At 28.4% G+C, this 22468-nt stretch overlaps 2 protein-coding genes across 3 annotated transcripts; both read left to right on the forward strand.

Moving 5' to 3' along the window:
• The first annotated feature begins 2086 nt into the window (after positions 1-2086).
• LOC119678414 (neuropeptides capa receptor-like) lies at positions 2087-6637 on the forward strand. Its single transcript, XM_038090233.1, is given in 4 exon segments — positions 2087-2101; positions 5904-6043; positions 6150-6349; positions 6444-6637. Coding segments are annotated over 4 exon segments (549 nt in total).
• A 6100-nt stretch (positions 6638-12737) lies between these two features.
• On the forward strand, positions 12738-15936 carry LOC119670122. 2 transcript variants are annotated; one of them, XM_038080253.1, is made up of 3 exons: positions 12738-13041; positions 13123-15688; positions 15767-15936. In XM_038080253.1, exons 1-2 carry the CDS (start codon positions 12825-12827, stop codon positions 15642-15644), a joined length of 2739 nt encoding a protein of 912 aa, XP_037936181.1. In that variant the 5' UTR covers positions 12738-12824; the 3' UTR covers positions 15645-15688; positions 15767-15936. The 2 variants fall into 2 exon arrangements, with proteins under 2 accessions (XP_037936181.1, XP_037936180.1); XM_038080252.1 differs by having other exon boundaries at positions 13123-15936.
• The last annotated feature ends 6532 nt before the right edge of the window (positions 15937-22468 follow it).

Genomic DNA, 22468 nt, shown 5'->3' on the forward strand with positions numbered 1-22468 from the left:
CATTCAAAAGTTTATAACTAAAATACATCAATGAGGCATTAAAGTGTGAAGACTTCATAGTAGGCGTCAAGTTCAAGAACCGCTGATTTTATAAAATGTTTCCTCTTTTTTAAGCAGCGACGTATCAAATTTAAAAAAAAAACCAAGGGTAAATTCTTTTTTGCTAAACTAAGCTAGTCTTTATAAACTGATATTCATTTTTATTATTTTGATTAAATTATTATTTGTTTAGAAAAAAAATTTTTTGCTATTAAAAAACTTACATATTTTTGTCATTATATGACAATGAATGACATATTATTTTATTTATTCTTTATACTACTAAATAATTGATAACAAATAAATACTGAATAGTTTTACGATATATAAAAACATATTCTTAGATATATAAATATATAAGATACAATATTTTCCTGCTACATATTATTGAGTTCTATGTGAAGCTGATAACCCATGATTTCATGACCTTAATTTCGCTCATTTGACGTTAGACAGCCTTTTAAAATGTTCCGGTGGTGTGTTTAGGAGTAAATTATGATTAGTAGTTTTTAGGCGCTCAGTGAATAAAATTTATTTAAGTTCATTAAATACACCATTTGGTTTTTTAATCTAAAAAATTCTATCATAAAGTAGTGTATATAATTTTTATTATATTTATTAATGGAGGACGATAAATAAACCGCAAAGAATGTAATATTTCAAAAATCAAATTCATTGGCCATAAGTACTCAAACATTAAGTTAATAATTAGACGATACACAAAAATTTATTTAAAAATATTTATTAATAAATCGAATCTGCACTGTGCAATATGTGATTTTAAAAAAATAAATTTATTTTCCATTTTTTAAATAATTCTTATACCAAAAATCTTTAATTACAGCTGAATCAGATTTTTTTTGTCATGTTAATATAATAAGCTATTTTCGAATTAAATTTCATTAAATAGTTTTACTTGCTGGTCCTATTAGTATCATTGAAGCCTTGTGGAGCCTAAATAAATAAATCACAATTTTATGTGAAAGATCACATAACGGCATATTTGCCCCTAAAAGTATGCTTCTAAAAATAAATAACATTTTATTTTATTTGGAAAATAGAATGGCATTTTTTAATCTTATTTTCTATAACAATGATATTTATTAGTAATTGAAATTCATATATCTTCTTTGGAATTATTAATAATATAAAAGTGTTATATATACATATTTATATACACATATACATGTATATATATATTGAAAAAGAGCCTGGCGAAAATAGAAAGAAGGAAGCAGCCGGATATATACTTATTAAAATTGAATGTATAGGTATAATAGCAATTGCTTGCGTTTTTCTATGGTATAATCAAACAAAAAATGTATAATAATTGATTAAAAATTATGTTAAAATGTGACAAATACTAATTGTATGATTTATAAAAGTACATTTTACTAACCAAATAAAGAAAGAACAGTACTAAAACAAATACTTTCTAATGTTCTAAAATTTGGAATTTTTCCTATCAATACGACAATTCGCTTCAGGTTCAAATTCTAGAAATAGATTATATTATTGATTTGAAACTATCGTTTTAGAAAAAATCAATTTAGAAATCAATTCAAGTGAAGACAAGTTTTCAAAAACTGATCTAATAGTCGTAATAGAGGCGCCTAAATGAAGTGAAGGCAACTTTAATGATTGAAATACAATCAGGGAAATAAGGAGTAGAGTTTATCAATATTTTAGAGCAGGTAATATGCAAAAGAAGAAGACAATATACTAAAACATAGTTTGTTTGTCCTTCACGAACTATTCTCTATTTTTTTAACATTTTATAAACATTTTCAAGTCACATGATATATAGTATTCACTATCAGTGGATTTCAAATTATGCACTTAAAAATTACTCTATACCTGACCTTATCTTAACACCTTTGTAATAATAACAAATAAATATTTACTCCAAATACAGTGTAATGCTGAGCAAACAGCGAAACCCACGAATATCGTAAAAAAATGTTTCTAAAAAAAATGTTTATCTACGCAAAGAACATTTTGCATTCGTGAGTGTCACTTATCAACAACTGTGAGTAGTTGTCGCAACATGCTAACTCACACTGTAAGATCATTTGAAAACCGCTCTTTACTTTAGTTCTAAATTTTATTTAATGAAAAATTTCTTTGACAGATAATATATAACAAAATAAAATAAAATAAAATAAAATAAAATAAAATAAAATAAAATAAAATAAATTAATAAGATCTTCACATATTAGAATTATTCCTATATGTGTGAAATATACATAACATATATTATATATACAAAACATTTATTTTATACTCTAAGCTTGGCACGTATAGATCTTGAGAAGATCTGTGCAGCTGTTGAAGATGCAGAGACTATAGTACTTCTGCGATAGGCGTATGATAGGCGTAAACTTATTTAAAAGCTGCTCTGTTAAGTGTTAACATGTTAAGAATTTGTCAATTTTGAGTTCCGCAAGTTTAATGAAAAAAATTCAATATTTTGACTTTAGTTGAAATTTTCACAGAAACCCAGAATTCAGTTGGAACTGAACCATTGAGTGGCTTAATTGAATTACAGGAATTAAAACATATGTTTCTTATAAAGATTTAATAAATAACAGCAGATATTAACAGATATATTTACTTTCATTAAAAAGATATATATATTTCAAAATATAAATATTTTTGTATTTATGATTATTGATAGCTGAATACGCGAATTACTTGAAGCAATGTGTAAATTTTAATTAATTAACAAAGTAATATAATCGAAATGTTTAACATTAGAATTGAAAGTAATTTAACAGCAGACCTGGAGGAACAATTAAATGCTTCAAACACAACTGCACCTAATTTGCTTGCAAAGTGGACGTCTCCAACATTTTTGGAAGCAAACAATTCTTGGCTTGCCAATAATAGCTCCAATACTTTTGAGGGTTGGCCTTGTATTTTCAACGGCACGCAATTCACTTGCACTTCGGAGAAATATTTAATTTATTGACAAGGGCCTCAAAGAGTGCCATTGCAAAAGGCACTGCCGGTGAGTAAGAAATGTTTTCAGTTTTATGCTCTTATTGTGCTATTGGATGATATGTTAAAGATTTTTTAGTATCTCAACCGATATTTATTAGATGGTTATATGATACAATTCATAAGTAATTTAATTTAAAAGAAATTAAAAATCAAAAGTAAGCCGGAAGCAATTTTAAAGTCTTCTGTACCAAGATACTTGAAGTATTGTGTATAGATATTAAGTAGGTCAAAATATAATAATGACAAAAATAATGATGTAAATAAAGCTACCTAATAAGGTCACGGTTTTTTTAGGATTTCTTCCTATATATAACATATAATGAATACATACACTCAATTTTATTTAACAGTCGTACACCAAGAAAAATATGCTCTAACCACATATATGACTTAACAAAGGATTTTATATATAGTAAAGTGAATTAGTTGTTTGCTGAATGAATAAAAGATACACCAGAGTTGGGTACCTTATCAGGCATTGTAGATAGGCTCTCTTATTCTTTGGCCTCAATTTGTTGACGCCAAGTATCTCTTCCTAATCAGTTTTCAATTGGTTTGAGGTGTTCATAAATATCTTTAGATGCTATAAAATAAAATTAATACATATCTTTAATAAGCATATCTATATCAATTGCAAGGAAAAGAATAAAGTTATTTAATAGCCACGAAGACTAGTGTAATACTTGGGCAGCAAATATAGTTTAATTAGCTGTAAAACTGAAAATGCTAGGTCTTAAAATTGTACTTATTTTGTTTTTATGAGATACTACAATAAATTTTATTAAATATTCAACAGAAACGAAATATATTATTTTCGTTTCATATTTTTATAATTTAGAAATGTGGTTGTAATATCCTTAAAAAAATAATAAATTTTTTGCTCTTTATACCGAAGTATGACGCATGATAATGTCCACTAGGTTTATATAAAAAATAAATAAAATAAAGTAAATAGAAATAAAATAAAATCAAATTAAATAAAAAAAAAATTAAAACAACTTCATAACGGAAATATCACAATTTCTAAACATTTTTTTTAAAAATAAAAAAAAACTTAGATATATTTAGGAAATTGCATCAATATTTTTTTTTTAATTCTTTAAAATTAAGGATGTTGGATAATTTTGTAAAAAAGTTTAGTTAATTTAACATATAAATGTACCTTTTTTTATATTATAAACTACAACCATTGTGCCAGCGAATCGTTTTAACGATGTACCAATGATATGTGCGATGAGTCACTTCGGCAACCTATTGTAAATCGTTTTTGATACACTTAGAAAATTTTCTGTTTTAAAATATATAATTACAAGATAAAAAAAATTTTTGTTTGAATTTTTTTGTTTTTTCATTACAGCTTCTTTTAATTTTGAATGAATTTTTTTATTATTTTATTTGATTTATTATATTTCCATATTATTTGATATATATTATTAAAAAAACTCTGCAGGAAATTACGATTTAATTTATTATCTCTGTTTTTTATTATCTCTTCTGGGTTTCTGAAACGCGTATCCAAAGTAATTTCTTCAGTCATTCAAACAGGAAATCAAGTAGGAACTCATAGCAGACGAATTCGGTGGTGATACGTACTGTTCTTGGTCAAAATCTCAGAAATACGTATCACAGTAAATGAAGTTACTTTATTATTTTCCATTTTTTTAAAAAGTAACAAATCAAAACCATACACAATAGCAGCAGTACTCTCGACAACGTACCATTTAGTTAGGGGTTGACTTTAAAATTTGTTGAGAAAGTTACGACAGATATGTTAACCTCTGTCTGAAACCGTGGTTTTAGCAAGCACCACTTAACGTTAACTCCAGAAGTTTTTGGAACAAGGCTGTCGATTTTTATTTTTTACAGTCACCGTGAAAGTTCCACTGAACTTGACTCAAGTCCGAGACGACACTGTGTTTATTGAGACATAATTTCAATTATTATTGTAAATTTGTTGTTTTTTTATTTTTTATGAGATTATTGCGAACATCGTTCACTAAACAGCACAAGTATAGAAAAATTTAAATTTTTTGGAATAAAAATATTTATAATAATTATTTATTATAATATAATATTTACAATATTTATTAAATTTAAAAATGTCCAAACACACAATATAAACAATGACAAAAAAAAATTATATGAATTGTACAGTGATGGCGAAAAAATTGTACTACCTATTATTAGTATTTATTGACTATTTCGTACCAAACATTTTTATATATACTTTAAAGTTTATATCGTAATTTCATAGCGGTTTAATGAAATTACTTTGCAGTAATATTGATTCACTTATGTACACTTTAATAAATAGAATGCATTTGACATCCTTCACAAACATCCACTATATAAGAGTCAAAGTGTAGAAACAGACCTTCAGTAGTAGTAATATTTTAGCTTTATTCTATTTCATTTTAAATTTGTTGTATTACACAGAAATTTATTACAATTGAAACATATATATATAAAGCTTACAATTTATAACAATTGTAATATATATATAAGATTTACAGCTATGGCATATTAGCCGTCTGCTGACCTTCAGTGGTATAAATTTATTAAAAAATATGTTTAAAATGTCACAATAAATTTATAAATAAAACGATTACATATTTATATTTAATTTTAAACATTCTTTGATTTTTTTCTTATTTTTATGAATACTAAAAAACCAGGTGATGTCTGGTAAATTTATTGACAGCTCTTTGAGAAAACCAATTTCCAGGGAATGAAAAATTGTTGCTTGCGCTGACAAAATTTGTGTAAAAAGTTTGTTTCGTAAATTGTTGTAAATTGAAGGTTATAGGTTTCAACCTTTGTCATGTTTAATTTATTGTGATTTATTATGACATTTCGAGTAGTATGAGTTTTCTACCACATTTTGCTTATTCTGTGCTTCTTCTTTTACAGGCTTACCGGCGGAAGTATTTCTCTACTGGCATCAGTATCCTTATTTATTCGGATTGCCATTTTGCAAGATACGTGCATTTATTGCCGAAGCGTAAGTAAACCCATAATTATCGCTTTAATTTATATTCCGTGAACTATCTTAAATGTTTTTAATATGTGCTTAAAATATTACCTTCACTTCTTTTTAACTCTCTTAATGCAACTTATGTTTCTGTGTTGACTGTTGTGGCATTTTCTACAGAAAGTTTTCTCGCAATTTGTCATCCATTGCATCTCTACACGATGGGGGGTTTTAAACGTGCTCTGCGTATTATTACTATTTTATGGACTGTTAGTTTTATTAGTGCTATACCTTTTGGTCTACTGACTGATATATAATATATGAACTATCCTTTTGGTAAGTTGACAAATATGCATATCCCGCATTTACAGAAAGTATCTTTAATTAAAAATTTTGTATTTGGTTTTATTTTTTTTTCTATGTTCTTCAGATAACTCAACTATAGCAGATTCAGCTTTTTGTGCAACTAGACCTTTTGACTTTCCTTTTTTCGAGATTTCATTTTGTGTCTTTTTTGTTATACCGATGATACTCATTATAATACTCTACGGCAGAATGGGCGCGCAAATCCGATCAAGAAATACTCAACAATTAGGTAAGTATAACAATTGTTTGAAAAATTAACCCTTCATATTTTGCATTTATGAATTTAATGTTTATTATGTCCGTATAAGGTTTACGAAGATGTTCCACAAATAGTGAGTCGATTCTTGAACAATCGCATAGAACGTTGATGGCAATGTTAAGTAAGTTATAGTATGTACATACGTTTTGACTTCAGCTACTCTTACAAAAGACAGCAATTTTTGGCTAAAAATAGTTTAAGTGTTTAAACTTGGACTTGAAGAGCTTAGCGAACACTGAAATGAATTAAAAGCGTTTTCTTTTATTTTAAAAATTGCTTAATAATTGCTTAATAATAATCAATTGTAGTGTAATAACTAAGAAATATTCTTTAAAGAAATATTTTATAAATTATATATTTATTATTAAATTTAATAATAAAATAACATTCATTTTGAGTGTACACAAAAAACTTTTTCCTATCATTTTATACATAAAAGTAAAAGTAAAAAAAAATAATAATAAAGGATCTCATAAAGGAAAATTTTGATTCTTTCGATTTTAATTCTGTGCAATGAGATCAAGATCCATCTTGTTTGTAAAACAATGTTCTGTCCATCGTATCAGATGTATTTCTTATTCGAGGGCGGTTTGATAAGTCAGTGACTTTTTGAATTTCCCGCGCAGTTACTCCAAATGCAACAGTGCTGCAGTCAGATGTAATCTACCAGTAGGCAACTTTCTAATTTTGAGCAAGCTACGTCGATCAGTTGGTGTTTGATAACCGTTCAAAGCAGACAACCTCGTGAATTTTTACGAAAATGGAAAAAAGTGAATTGCAAGTAGGGTTGCAACAAGAGCTCTATTAATACACGTTCTCAAAAAGATTTCCTTTCTGTTTTTAATGATCCATAAATCTTCAATAAGAGATTATTTGTAGTTATGGTAGACGAGAAGACTCGGTACACAGACCTAACAGCTAGCGAATAGGATATATTGATTTGTTTTAAGAAAGAATTATTTTATATTATATAGCACATGTTCCACATGTTTAAACATATACTATTTTCAAGTTTTTTGTTTTCTGTTTAACAGTGTAAACACATTTTAAGCTAAGTTATATGTAAAACAATTTAAATTCAACTCCATTTTCATCGCATTAATACATTTTTATTGCTATTGTCACTTTACAATGAATTATATACGTATGATGACAACAGATCTAATTATGCAAATATATATGTGAAGAATATGTTAACATTTTTCGATGCCTCCAACAATATCCCTCACGTAAATTCTCAATCCGAACCCTTGTCAACGATAATAAAAGAAAAGAAGAGTGTTGTACATAATTTCATGGGAAGTAAGTTAAGACTCCAATCTGTTGTACAATGCATTCCTGACATTTCTTTTGTGACTTAGTTTGCATTGATTTTTAATCTTTCAGGCTATAACCACATTGTGTCGAATTACAGAATGGAAATAAATTCAGCATGAATACGACGATGGCAAAGTTTTCAGCATATTTTCAATGCTTTAAAAAATTCTTCCGTTCTTCTTCAGAACAGAGACTTTTAATTTCCCTATTCAACTTTATTCCTTACTTTCTTAAAGATTTTGTTCAATTGAAATGCTCATTGTCTTTGGCATTTAATGGAAGGATTTATCAGAGTCAAAGTACACAATTTTCGCTGGGAGCAGAATTTCTCTGGCTTATTTTTGCATTTTTTATTGAACACAGCTACGAGAATTGATGAAACACATTCTCCTTCTCCGGTTTGCATTTAAATTAAATATTTAAATCAAGTTTGTTTAATTTTATTTAAGAATATTTTAGTTTGAGGAAGAGAAAATAACTGATTTAATGTATATTTCAATTTATTTGTTGTCAATTTCAAAGGATTTGTTTTAAAAAAATTATTTTGAATGGTAAATGGAAATGTTTATAGTTTTATGTTTGGAGTTCTTTTTCTAAAATGACCAATGAACGCTTTATATTTCAGTATAAATTAATATTTACAGAAACTTAGCAATAATGATTTGATTTTCTTCAAGTAATAAGTACGTGATGCAATTTCCTTTTCAAGTTTCGAGTGTAAGCTTCACAAAAGTATTTTTAAATTATTTAAAAAAAAAATTAACAAAATTCAATCAAAATCTAAAAATTTATATGTAGTTCTGCACCCCTAATATCTAAGTAAATGCGCTTTTTAGCTTTATAAATCATCAAGTCGTACAGAAGATTTTCGCACTTAAAATACAATTTCTATGTTCCTATGTTGTTAAAATCTTATATATTATCTATATGAAAGTTGTTGATAATAATAACATATTTTTTTAAATATTTTTAGGATCTGCCAGAAAACACTAATACTAATGGTACCAATGTTGTAGTAGTTGTAGATGACATCTCAAATGGACGTCCACAAGTATATACCGAAAATGAAGCGCACTAGTCGGTAATCAATAGAAACAATGAAATATGTATTTAGACTCTGACAGAAAAACTTAAATTTTACAACCACTCTCAGTGTTAGCTCTAAGTAACATTAACAATACATTAAGCAAAAATTAGTTTTCATATTATACATATAAAAGTCATTGAAATACTACTTGATACAAAAATGTATAAAACAATTACTTTCAGAGTTTAAAAATATAAGAGCAATGTATTAATAAATACAAATAATTTCATAATAATAATAAATTTATAACAAATTACTGTTGCACAAATTATATATAAAATATTTATCTGAGCTATGGCATTAATTAACCTGAAATAAGTTAAGATTCTTAAAATAAACAATTAAATTTAATAAGGTAACTAATTAAACCAACCAACCAATAGGTACATCATAAAACATCTTTCCAGTGCAGCTTTTTCATTTCCTTCCATATCGTGATGAAACCAGCAAAATGGGTTTAAGGACATCAAAGTTCATTATGGCCTTTAAGCTGGCATTTAATTTTAATACAAGACCACAGATTTTTTAAAATGTCTACAATCAAATTATCTTAATGCAATCTCATTGCTGCTGGTTTTTGGTCAAGTTTGCGCTCTATTTCGCAGGATAGGCGATGCACATGTGCACATAAGCGAAAACGCCGTAAGCGAATTTCATCAATTTAATTACGAAATTAACACCAGATGTATCCATTTACCACTTAATTATATTTCGAAGCATAAGGAAATGAAGAAACAAGATTCATCAATGGAGAACAGAAAGTCAATGATAATAACGTATTATAGAAAAAATCATAATATTTGACTAAACTATATCGTTGAATCCAATGCAGTGAGCTAAAGCGATCTCAGATCACATGGAAGAAGTGCATAATGATGCAATATGAAACATCTACCATAGCAACCATGGAAATTATATATGTCGATCATATTGGTAGACTGTCTCGCCATAATTGATTTAAATTGTATGTATCAAACGATTTCTGTCCTCACTATAAGTTGTCTTGCATGCTGAAGAGTGAATTCTGTCTATATCCACTTAGTAACAAAAATATAGAGATTTGAAAAGCAGTTACCTTAATATTACCACTACAGTAGGTAAGATTGATGACCTTAATGAATGAAACTCAACTCCCAAAGGAGCATGTAATGATTACAGTTACGTCACAGAAATTATTGTTGCATTCAATACAAAATGAAAATTTAACACTGACAGCTCAGTTCATTTTGCATAGATACCCACAAAAATTGCCGTGACATGAATGTAATCATATGTCCCTAAATGATTCCTTAATTTCTCTGTAAATCATTCCTTATATAGTTTATATAATACAAAGTCCTTGAATATAATTTTAATAAGAGCACTAACATATTAAATTAAAAATAATCAGAGGGGTTCGAACAATAATGAAGAAACAACAACAAAAATTTGATAAATTTATTGAAACGTTGTTTCAAGTATTGCCAAGTACACATCAACAGTGATCTTAGGAAATATTTGAATTTTTATTAAATTAATTTCTGTATATAATTTGCTGGACTGAAAGTGTCAAACTCGTGCTTGTCAAACGATGACTAATTGTGTTTTCCCACAAGTAGTCAATTTTGAAAGCTGTGCTTTTGTAGAGATATCTATTATATATATTTTAACTTACTGTGTCTAAAGCGCCTTTCTTGGCTGCAATTTTACAAGGGTTCATTACTGTTCGAATACTTCTACTTTTCTTTTCGTCTTTCGCGTCACATTAAAAATTAAAAATAATATTTTAATACAATTTAATTTTATTTATGCGTTTGTTTTTATTTTATATTTATTTATTATAATGTTTAGGACAATTCCACTCCCCCAAACAACTTTCAGTGCATCATAAAAGACAATGGATGTATCTGAATGGAACTGGTGACATTAGCACATGTGCTTTTTTACTAGGATTAGTTTCATGCACTGCTAAATCTATTTTAAATATGAGCTTTGATATAATATTAAAATCCCAAATATTTAAATTTTTTGTTGACCTTAAAATGTCAAAATTTGAAAATTTCTCTCTAATATTAATATGCAACAGACTTATGTTTGCAAGTACAAAATATAATAAAAGAGAGCGAGATAAATAGTATGTATTGTAATATTTACAACAATAGAAATTAAAAAAATTTTTTTCTTAATTAATTTGTCAAAATTGAATAAATGTACATATTTGAATTCAAAAACAAATATCATTGAAACAATTAATTTCCATTTTATTAAAGAATCATTACCAGTTACCAATATCAAGCTTCTTCTCTTATTTAGCTTTATGTACAATTTAAAATAGTATCATAGTGTGTTTTTTGGTTTCTTAGCGAATTTGTGATTCTTCAATTTGTTTCATAGCCTATACAACATTCCATGCTAATTCTACCACAATGGAATTATCTTTCACATACAAATCATCAAAACAAAACCGAAAGAACCTTTCTTGGTAGTTGATTTCAATAGAGAGCTTTTATCTTATTTAGTATAAACAGAAAATGGTTCTGTTATATACATCGTAATATAATAATATATATCGTAAGCACATTTTGTTCATAGTCCTTTTTTACGCTAATGCCCTAAAGGTATCTTCATAGTAGAAAAATTCATTCGCAAATTTAAATTATTTATTATAACAATAACCTTAACTGCCATTTTGTAAACAAACCTAACTATGGAAATACCATCTATTTCCAAGTTTTTATGTTACATATAATGAAGTTTACAAAGAATGAGCTGTGATCGCGTATTATTAGCAACTATAAAAAAAGTAAAACATCCTAACTAGGGCATATTATAAGAAATGCAAAATATAAGCGATTCCAAATGTTTATTCAGGTAAAAATCGAAGGGAAACGCGGTATTGGTAGCAAACTGCGAAACATATGTCAAGAGACCCAAATGCGAGGCCCCATAAACATAGCTAGATGCAGAGATCAATATACAATATAGTTTTATGTTATATGATCACCAATATTCGAAGTCGAATTAACAAATAAAGAAGTTTTTGGATGTATGGGTGACCCTAGAGATCCACTTAGTTTGATTGACTTACTATGTAATTTTATACAGCTTTATGGTTTAAAAACAAAGTGGTTTTTTTTAGCAAAGCTTAAAGTACTCTTTAAAGTTAGGTATCGAAGTAACTTCCCATTATGATTAATTTTAGTTGCGGATAAGCCCAACAGTAACAAAGTATATGTAAAGTACTTTCTAAGTCTTCCCCATAGCTTGACAGATTTTATTCAACAAACAGAATAATATCAAATATTTTTAATTAATATTAATGAAATATGGATTTAATAAATGTAAATGTAACATGGGCTGAAACGAGCTAAATATATTAAGAGCGAAGATTCCTTATAGGAAACCCTACACTATTATATTTGTATCCCTATATCTTTTCTTCCTTATCTTCCCTATTTTCAAGTAATTTATAAAGGTTTAATAAACCAAAACGTTCAGAGAAATAGTACATTGAGGTTATTATTACCAACAATGTTATCAGTTTCTTAGGCTTAGTTTTTTGTACTTGCTATAAAACGATTTCATAAAAATATGAAATTTTGTACAATTTATGCTGTAAAAGTTCACATTTTTTTATTGATTTTACACTTGACAGATGATATGTCAAATTTGAATTTAATCGTAGTTACCTTAAAATCATAAAAAAAAACGACAAGTTTGAATGTAAAATAGAGTACGTCATTTCAATTTGGAATTTTGTTAAGTGCGGATCTAACCTTTCTAGAAAAGTCTAACTAAATAAAATGTCAAATACAAGTAACAATTTTGAATTTGTTAATACTGAAGAGAGTTTTGATATCGTGGTTGATAAGGACTACATTTCTTTGGAGTTGGATCCAAATGAATTAATTATGTTGTCTGACTCAAGCAATGAGTTTGAGTATTTCAATGATGAGTTCCAGTCGGAGCAGCAGCGTATTGATGGATCTCCTTTGTTTGAAGAATTAGAAGAATTTCCAGGTAAGTTATAGTATAAAACTGTTTTCTGTAAGCTTTTAGACGAAAAGATCTTTTTCCTGTACATAATAATAATCTTCATAGGTACATCTGAATCATTTCAAACTTGTATAGTTGAGGATCAGCCAGAATATACCAATATTAGCATAATGAAATCACCTGTCAACGACAGTGCTAATATTCAAAATGATGACGTACTACTTTCTAACATGTTTGTATTCGATGAAGAAGATCAAAAGTCGTTCAATTGTGATGAAGATAATGAAAATGAAGATATTTCAGGTCTTAAAATTGTCGCTCTTAATGAAATCAACCAAAACTCCCTTAATTGGAATTTGCATTCTCAAACCCAGATTAAAAAAATTAATGCAGATTCCAAAACAATTAATGTTCCATTTAGAGGTAAAGAAAGTAGTAATTTGTACTATGAAGATTATTGTAGTGTTGATAATAAGAAAACATCTGTTTACATAACTGATAATTCACACTATGAAGAATATTGTAGTGTTGACAATAAGGAAACATCTGGCAAGATAACTGGTAATTCGTACTATGAAGAATATTGTAGTACTGACAATAAGGAAACATCTGATAACATAATTGGTAATTCGGACTATGAAGAATATTGTAGTGTTGACAATATGGAAACATCTGATTACACAACTGGTAATTTGGACTATGAAGAATATTGTAGTGTTGACAATGAGGAAACATCTGTTAGCATAACTGGTAATTCGGACTATGAAGAATATTGTAGTGTTGACAATAGGGAAACATCTGATAACATAACTGGTATTTCGGACTATGAAGAATATTGTAGTGTTGACAATAAGGAAACATCTGATAATATAACTGGTACTTCGGACTATGAAGAATATTGTAGTGTTGACAATAAGGAAACATCTGATAAGGTGACTGGTAATTCACACTATATAGAATGTTGTGACGTTGACAATAAGGAAACATCTGATAATATAACCTTTCGCATGGGTTTAAAGTTGCCTTCAGGAACTACTATAACAGCACACTCCAACAAAACAAGCGCTATACCCACTTACAAAGAAGTTGTGGAGAAGTTACCTTCTGTTACCATAACACCAAGGAATACGTATACACCGTCAAATCCAACTGAGTTTTCTCCTTTTTATCTTCAACAAATGAAAGCATTTTCGAATACAGAAAACGACAACAATTATTCGTATTTGAATTCTTTGTATCGAGAACCTAATGCAATTGCTGGTTCTTTCTTTAGCGGATTTTTGCCTTCTGTTAATCAAGAAACGCTATCACAGTATGCAAACGAGCAAAAGTTCAAGCCAAGTGCATTAAATGACATAATAAATTCAACAAAATTTAATACCAATTTTGATATGGATACTACTAAGCCTCAGTTTGGATGTCCACCAGATGGCACACCAATAAAATTAGAAACTAATTTGACACAACCAATTGCAGCACAATTGAAACTCTCTAATGTGGCAATAAAGAACAATTTCCTTTGCCAGTTTTGCGATCTGGCTTTTAGTGTGCAAATGGAGTGCATAAAACACGAATTATGTCATGATAAAAACACTCCCTTTGCATGCAATTTTTGTAGCTTAGCAGTAGCTAGTCGTGCTGCTCTCATCGAACACATCAAAAATATTCATATGAAGACAAGGGCTTATACTTGCACCCTGTGCCGAAAGGGATTTAGTCGACGGTCAGACCTACGAAAACATACGGTAATCCATACTGGAGTCCGACCCTATACTTGTGGGTTATGCGGGAAAAGTTTTTCCAGAAACACTAACCTAACAAAACACCTTCGTATACACACAGGTTGCCGTCCACATGTCTGTCCTAATTGTCCACGTTCGTTTGCAACATTAGCTGAACTAACAGTACATGTCAAGTCACATAACACAGTCAATCCGTATCAATGTACTCATTGTAATGCATCATTCACACGTCAGGATAAGTTAATTGTGCACGAACAAATGCATTTAGATATGCCGCATATCAATGGATCTAAAACTCATTTGGACAGTAACCTTCCCAGCAATTCAAGCAATGTTGCACCAGAGATTACTAATGACTTTAATAGCGCTGTGAATAATGTAGCACAAGAATTTGAACAAATGAACGGCACGGCGATGGTTCCTAGTTTAAATGAGCGGGAGAAAGAAAGCATTAGTCAAGAAGACTTGACAAGGGAAAGTATTGCCGAAAACTCGTCTCAAGCATTTGCTTGTGATATATGCTTGAAAACATTCACGCGTGAATGTGCTCTTAATAAGCACTTAGTTTCACACTTGGATGGTCTGTTTACATGCGCTGAATGTGGAATAACTTACAATCGTCCAGAAAAGCTTAAGATACATACGATGCAATGGCATGGTAGGGAAAGTTCATATGAACTTTTAAATAATTACAATGCTTCTAGTGATGATCCTTCACCTGAGAGTATGATTGATTTTGTGTTAGCACATCCTAACCTTTCCATTCAAGAACTTTGCCAACATTTCAACATAATACCAAACCATCATTACATAAATGCATCTGATGAAGTAAACCAAATCTTGGAAGACTTGGTTGCCGTCAACAGCCGCAGTCAAGAATCGTAATTAATATCATAATCTTTACAACAGAAAAATATGCACATTTTTTTGTATGTATTACATATACTTCTTGGAACTGTTATATGTATGCTGTATCTGCTATATATATATATCAAATTTAATTCTAGACTAAGAGCCAGTAATTGATTGTGTTTTTGACCGCAAAAAATAAAACCTCAAAAATGAATAATTCAAGCATCTTTTCACAAAGAAAACTCTATTTAACTCTGGACACATTTAACTCTGGACACATTCCTTTGAAAAAGTATGCCTCCTGATTAAGTAAAAATGTAAATTCTGCTAAACAATTTAAAAAAAAAAATTAAATATCAATTATAGGTATTTAATTAAAAAAATAAAAATAAATTATAAACAAATAATTAAACTCCGTCTTCTGTTTGAAAATTAGTCTTTGAGTCAATGTTCTAAAATTGGTACGCAAATCACATTAAGAATCAAAATTCCACTGCTATTATGTTTTTGGAGTCAAAATTCATATTACATTATGGATTTTGAGGTTATGATTTAAGAAAAAAATTAATTTTAATCACTTTAAATTTACATGTATTGAATTGGATACGTATCCATAACATATATAATGAGAATTAAGTTTTTTAATCTTAAGGACGACAGGCTCCCTACTGAAAATGTTCATATATATATGTAATCTTTTAACAAGTTAAAAGATTTTAAATTAGTTTATTGTCATTCGATTTATACTACATAAAAAATATTTCATCAACGTACACATTAATTTTCTGACATCCCAATATTCTTTCATTTTATATCCTAATTTCTTACCTCATAATACAAAGGTATTCAGCCATTTATCAAAATGTCATGAATTTTTGCAATCATATCAGATCTGAGGTAACATCGAATAGGAAATATTTACGACCATTTTTTGACACGGTTTGGATTTTTTAAATCGTTTTCGAAGACTTTACCTTATAGCGTAAACATATATGATTATTGTTTAAATATTATAATTTTTTCCAATTATATCAAAACTTATTGGCTTATAGCTCAAATATTTATGATTATTTTTTGAAATGGCATCACATCATATTACTACCTTATATAGAGCTGGATAGATTCAAATGTGCCCTAAATTGTATATTTTAAATCACATCAAGTCATTCCATACATAAGTCATATTGATTAATAAGTATCTTTTTTTAATTAAATCCATAAGCGTTCCTAATCTATTTTTATTCGTCATATAATTGTCAAAATAAACGAAGCTGCCAGATTGTGTGAAACTAAGAGTAGATTTTGAAATATTGCCAACTAAAAAATATATCAAACTTTTAAAATTTTTTGGATTTTATTACCCATATTTAATATTAACTTCTCGAACAATGAATGAAAACATATAAGAACTCAAAATTAATAAAATTATTATAAGGGTAGGCGTATAATCGACTTTATAAATCTTAATTAAAGATAAAATTATCATATATGTATGAAATGTGTGAAAGCATCTATATATATTTTACTTTCAATCCAGTAAAAACCGAATCGATTCATTATCGAAAACGTTTTGAAGTCATGAATGCATGCGTGAAGACCCATCGATCCAAATGTATGACGGTCTTCAAGAATATTTTGCGTACATGTCTCCAAGACTGGATGTATCCATGTCTTGTCTTGCATTCGATTGAAAGTTGTGAATTGTAAATTTAGTTTCTCATTAAATATTTAGAAAGAAATTTGTACGTAATTTTCTTTTTAATTTACTTATTTTATATACATTTCTTATACATTATATTTAGATAATTATAAATTTATTTTTAAAAATAAATTAGAATTAAATTAAACTAAAAAATCTAAATGGAATAGAAAATTTTACCTCACTAAATGCTTATTTCCTTCACTCAAAACTGCCACTGATAATAATAAAGATATAGCGATATATGTAGGATGCTTAAGAGAGAGAGAGTAACTGTACAAATGAGAGAGTAAGCAAAAGAGATACTTTTTACATTCATATTTTGAGCAATTATTTTGAACATTTGCGATTATGTTAATTATTCAAAAAAAAAATTATATTATTAAACAGTCATTTATAATAAATATACATAAGCATACATATTATTGTTATATAGTTTTACAATTTATTTAGGGGGGTTAGTGGATTCAACCTCTTAATCTCTCCTCCGGCTACGTGCCTGCACTATATATATTTGTGTAAACTGCTATGAAGTGAAATATCTGACGAGTTACTTTTACTTTTAATTTTCATTGCACAAACAAATTTTCTAACATCATGACTTGATTGAGGTTTTTTAAAGAAATTTTATAAAATAAATTTTTATTTTTAGTAAAAAAAATTATAAAAGCTAATTTTTTTTAGACAAAAAGAAAAAGTTGCAATTTTCGTAGAAAATGAAATGTCTGCTGTTTTTGCCATAGACAACTTTCTATTGTTTCGTATATGAATAGACATGTCCCTTTGACTGATATTCACATCAACATAAATATATAAACATATATAAAATAAACATATTTCCCCAAAATTTTGTAAATATTTAGACAATTTGTCTCCACTCATGCTACCCGCCTTTGAATACATACATATATATATTGATACCAATATATGGTATACCTATTATGCGTATAGAGACATAAATGCGTCTATTTGTATCCACATCACTGGTAAGTATCATTGCTTTAGGGCATAATATGTTGGAAACTAGTAGGAAACTGCTAAAGTTCGATTATTTCCGGTTAATAGAACTGAAATTGTTAAAAGTGCTACTATAAGTTATTCATATGGGAAAAGTTGAGCAATTGAAGTGGCAAAGTAGAAAAAAATTCATATTTTTAGTACAAAAAATAATATATTTGCTGATGTTAATAAGAAATTTATAACTTTTTTTGGAATGAGAATGAGGCAATGGGAATTTATGAAGTGTTTGTATCTAAAACGAAATGATTTGCATGATTAAGCGTTTTAAAATCGTAGTAAGAGCTGGTGGTTAATAAAAACCATTTTAAAAAATCCATTGATATTAGTTTCTTTTTTAAGTTATTCATAAACTTCGTAAAAAATTATAATTCCATTGATATATAATAATAAAATAAATTTGAAGCTAAAAGCTTTAATAAACCCATGATAGAGATCCAAAGCTGTTTGTAAAATCATAAAGACAATATGAATTGTTATTATATTGATATGTCTTTAAAAAAGTTTGAATTATTACAATTAATTATTTGATGAAAATAATCATTGGTAAAAAAAAATTTTAAAAAAATCCAAAAACTGTTGACTTGAGTTTTGTTTTTTTTATAACACTAAAATTTATTAATGCAATCAATATCAACGACGTTGTTTCACACTCACTGCACTTGGCTATTCACATACTATTTTAAGTCACGCCTCTAAAAGGGATTAGCTTAAAGGTTTAAGGTTTACTCTATAACGAATCGAAGGACCACTCTATCAGTTACAAAGTGTAGCATTAAAAGACTATATTCTGCAATAAAAGAATACAAAGAGACAATGAAATGTTACCCAACTGTTTATTATATTAAAAAATTCAGATTAATACAATTCGGCTTGCAAGTAAAGTTAATGGTACCTAGGTATCCGAATGGTATCCGAACGCGCAATGAAGAATTAACCGTAGATGTATTCTTTTGACATGAATGCTCCAATGGAAAACGTGTCTGTTTAAAATTAACATGCAAATAAGCCCACTTTTCTGAAAGTGCTTAACGAATACCTCACTTGAAGTCCAACCCTTTATTTGACTATACATTTTACGAATTACTCATAGCATGCATTTAAATCGCTCTTCACCATTAGCTTTGAAGAGTTAATCTTATGGTAAATATTTTTAATTGTTAAGATTTACCGTTTCAAAAAAATTGTTAAGGGTTTATAGCAAATATTTATAATGCAAATATTTTAAAAATGTTATTCAAAATCGTTTACAATATTTTTGTAAGTTGTCGAATAATGGCATTAAAAGAAACTGTCAGTTTAATAACTTTTAATCGACTAATTAAAATTAATACACCTGGGTACTGTTGCATAAGTAAAACTAATTAAATAACTAAGGACTTCATATTAAATATTTATTGTAAATAAATATGAAATAGATTCAGATAAATTTTTTAGTTGATAGTCTAATAACATCTATTGTCAATCAAAAACATATAAACAACACATAATGCCTGCTTGGATGCATAATGAAAGGTTCCAACCGCTTTACAAAAAAGTCTTTACAAATATAACCAAATTTGTTGAAAACGTCCTAGTCTTTAAAAAAAGAGGTTTTGAAACTTCTCCTCATGGGTTTCCAACCTTGGAACCGGCCAATTACGCTACTGACCGCTTTGTCTTAAATAGAAAAGCAGTCAGAAAAAAAAAACACATTTGATGTAAAGAAATCTTAAAGGAATATTTGTATCTTATAAACCCGTACTGTCTGGTGCAAGTTATTTGCATACGAATTTTTCTTGCAAACTTATGTAGGCATTCTCTTTGGGTTTATTCGTATTTATTTCTTTGTGCTTATATTTAAAAAGTTCAATCTTTTGCGAATCAATTCCTTGAAGAAGCCTAAAAAATAGGATGAAAAATAAATTAAAAATATGGATTCCACGAAAAATACACATCGTATACTTAACTCCACAATTCTCTATATTAACTTCTTTTCTTCCCATGTGAGAAAAATATTTATATATTAAAAATAAAACAAATATTTTTCTTCTATTTTGGTCGACAATTATTTTAATCATGTAATTTGTAAAATTAATTATGATAATTAATTAATAACACATTAGTATTTAATACTCGTATATGTATACTCCTTAAAAAAAAGAGACAGCTCAATTTAATATCTATCTTAAGCTATCAAATTAAAAACACAAAAAAATCATTGTTTTTCCACACTTATTATATGGAATGTATCTGCAAATCTTGTTGCTTATTATTGTGTTATTAGAGTAATGAAATGAGATTATACTGAGCAATAGCTTATCCTCGGATTAACTCCATTAAAGAGTGTAAATTTACTAGATATTTAAGTTTTTATTAGTATAAATAAAAAAGATAAAAACTGAAATGTATCAGTTTGAATTTAAATTCAGAATCAAAAAATCATTGAAATGATGTAGCAATGAAGACCAAATATTAATGTTGCTTAAATAAACTATTAAAGTAAATGGCTAAGTCATTTAAGGCATTTAAGACTTGAAGTTTCCTGAAACTGGTTCAAGTTTGACATGAAATACGTAACAATAAAAATGAGGAAATATGAGCAGATTTACCACAAAGTAAAAACAATTTATAGAAATGGGAAAACAAGTGCACTAAATAAATTTTAAAAAATAATTAAAATTCGAATATATAAGAGAAAACGCACTCGAAATCATAAACATTTATAAGCCTTCAATCAATTAAATAGCAACATTAACCACTGGCATTAAATTAAGTAAATATAGCAAAAAATTTGTAGTGAAAGTGCTTAAGTGAAAGTTTTGTGTGTTTCTGTAATTTTGTCATCCTTGGAATATAATTAAACAATTATTATAAGTTAAAAGGAATAGATATGAATTTACAACAAATTTTTGTAAGTGTTATAAAATTACACAGAAAGATTCATAATAAAAGTTGTAATAACTTTAAAAATTTTTCAGAGTTCAGTTATATTACTGACTTGCTTAATATATAGTTTTACTGAAGCTCAGTATATTTACCCGGAACACCCACAGTACTCAATTCAAACTCCCCACAATGTTGAGTATATAGACAATTTGCAAAATACTCATTCTGTTAGCGGAATACCACATGATAACGTCGAGAGATCACAACGCTCTTATTACAATAGAAAGGATACTAATGTTGAACATATTAATCTACCACAACAAAACGATGCACCACCTCGCACACCGTTCGGCATACCAATGGATGAATATGAACGATTACAACGTTCAGCATTTGGTTACCATGGCTGGAATACTGGTTATATTGCAAAAGAAGATCTTTGGGCTCTACTAGAAGCGCTAAAACCTAAACCTAAACCTGAACCATTACCTACACCAGAACCTGAACCTGAACCTGAACCAGAACCTGAGCCAGAACCAGAACCAGAACCTGAGCCAGAACCTGAACCTGAACCAGAGCCAGAACCAGAGCCCGAACCTGAACCAGAACCAGAACCTGAACCAAAACCGACTCCAGCACCTCTTCCACCACCTGGTACACCACTTACTGTCTCATTGCCAGCATTCGTACCTATAAACCTATCAGCTATGTGGAATGCACCAGCAAATATTGCAACTACTAACCCTGGACCAGCAAGTGCTTTAACGATTCAACCTGTACCAGGTCCAGTATCTGCTTCTGCAGCAGCTGCAGCAGCAGCATCAGTATCAGCGCAGACTCGGTTCCGTTCAGGTGGCAAAGCCAGAGCTAGACCAAGAAAGTAAGTAATAAGCAGTTTTAAAGAAAAGTTTTAATTTATTAAATTTTACTTTAATAATTTTTTTATAGCTATGTCCAACGTTACTATACAGCTGGTAATCGAAATAGGTACGTTTTCATAAAAAAATTTTAATTTTATTTACAATATATAATTATTAATTTTATTTTACATTTTTAGCGGTTCCCCGAGATATTACAGATCAGTTCAACTTGATTTGCAGTTCGTGCCATCATCACAACTTTTGAGCAATTTGACTGAATAAATCGTTTAGTGTTTATATTTATATAAATAAATTCTTATTAAATTAGAAACTCTTTTACGTAAGGGTCTGTTATATTACTGTTTCTGATCATGAATTATAATAAATTTTTATTATATATAAGAAATTTATTT

This window comes from Teleopsis dalmanni, chromosome 1 (genome assembly GCF_002237135.1).
Source record: "Teleopsis dalmanni isolate 2A chromosome 1, ASM223713v2, whole genome shotgun sequence".
Taxonomy (NCBI): domain Eukaryota; kingdom Metazoa; phylum Arthropoda; class Insecta; order Diptera; family Diopsidae; genus Teleopsis; species Teleopsis dalmanni.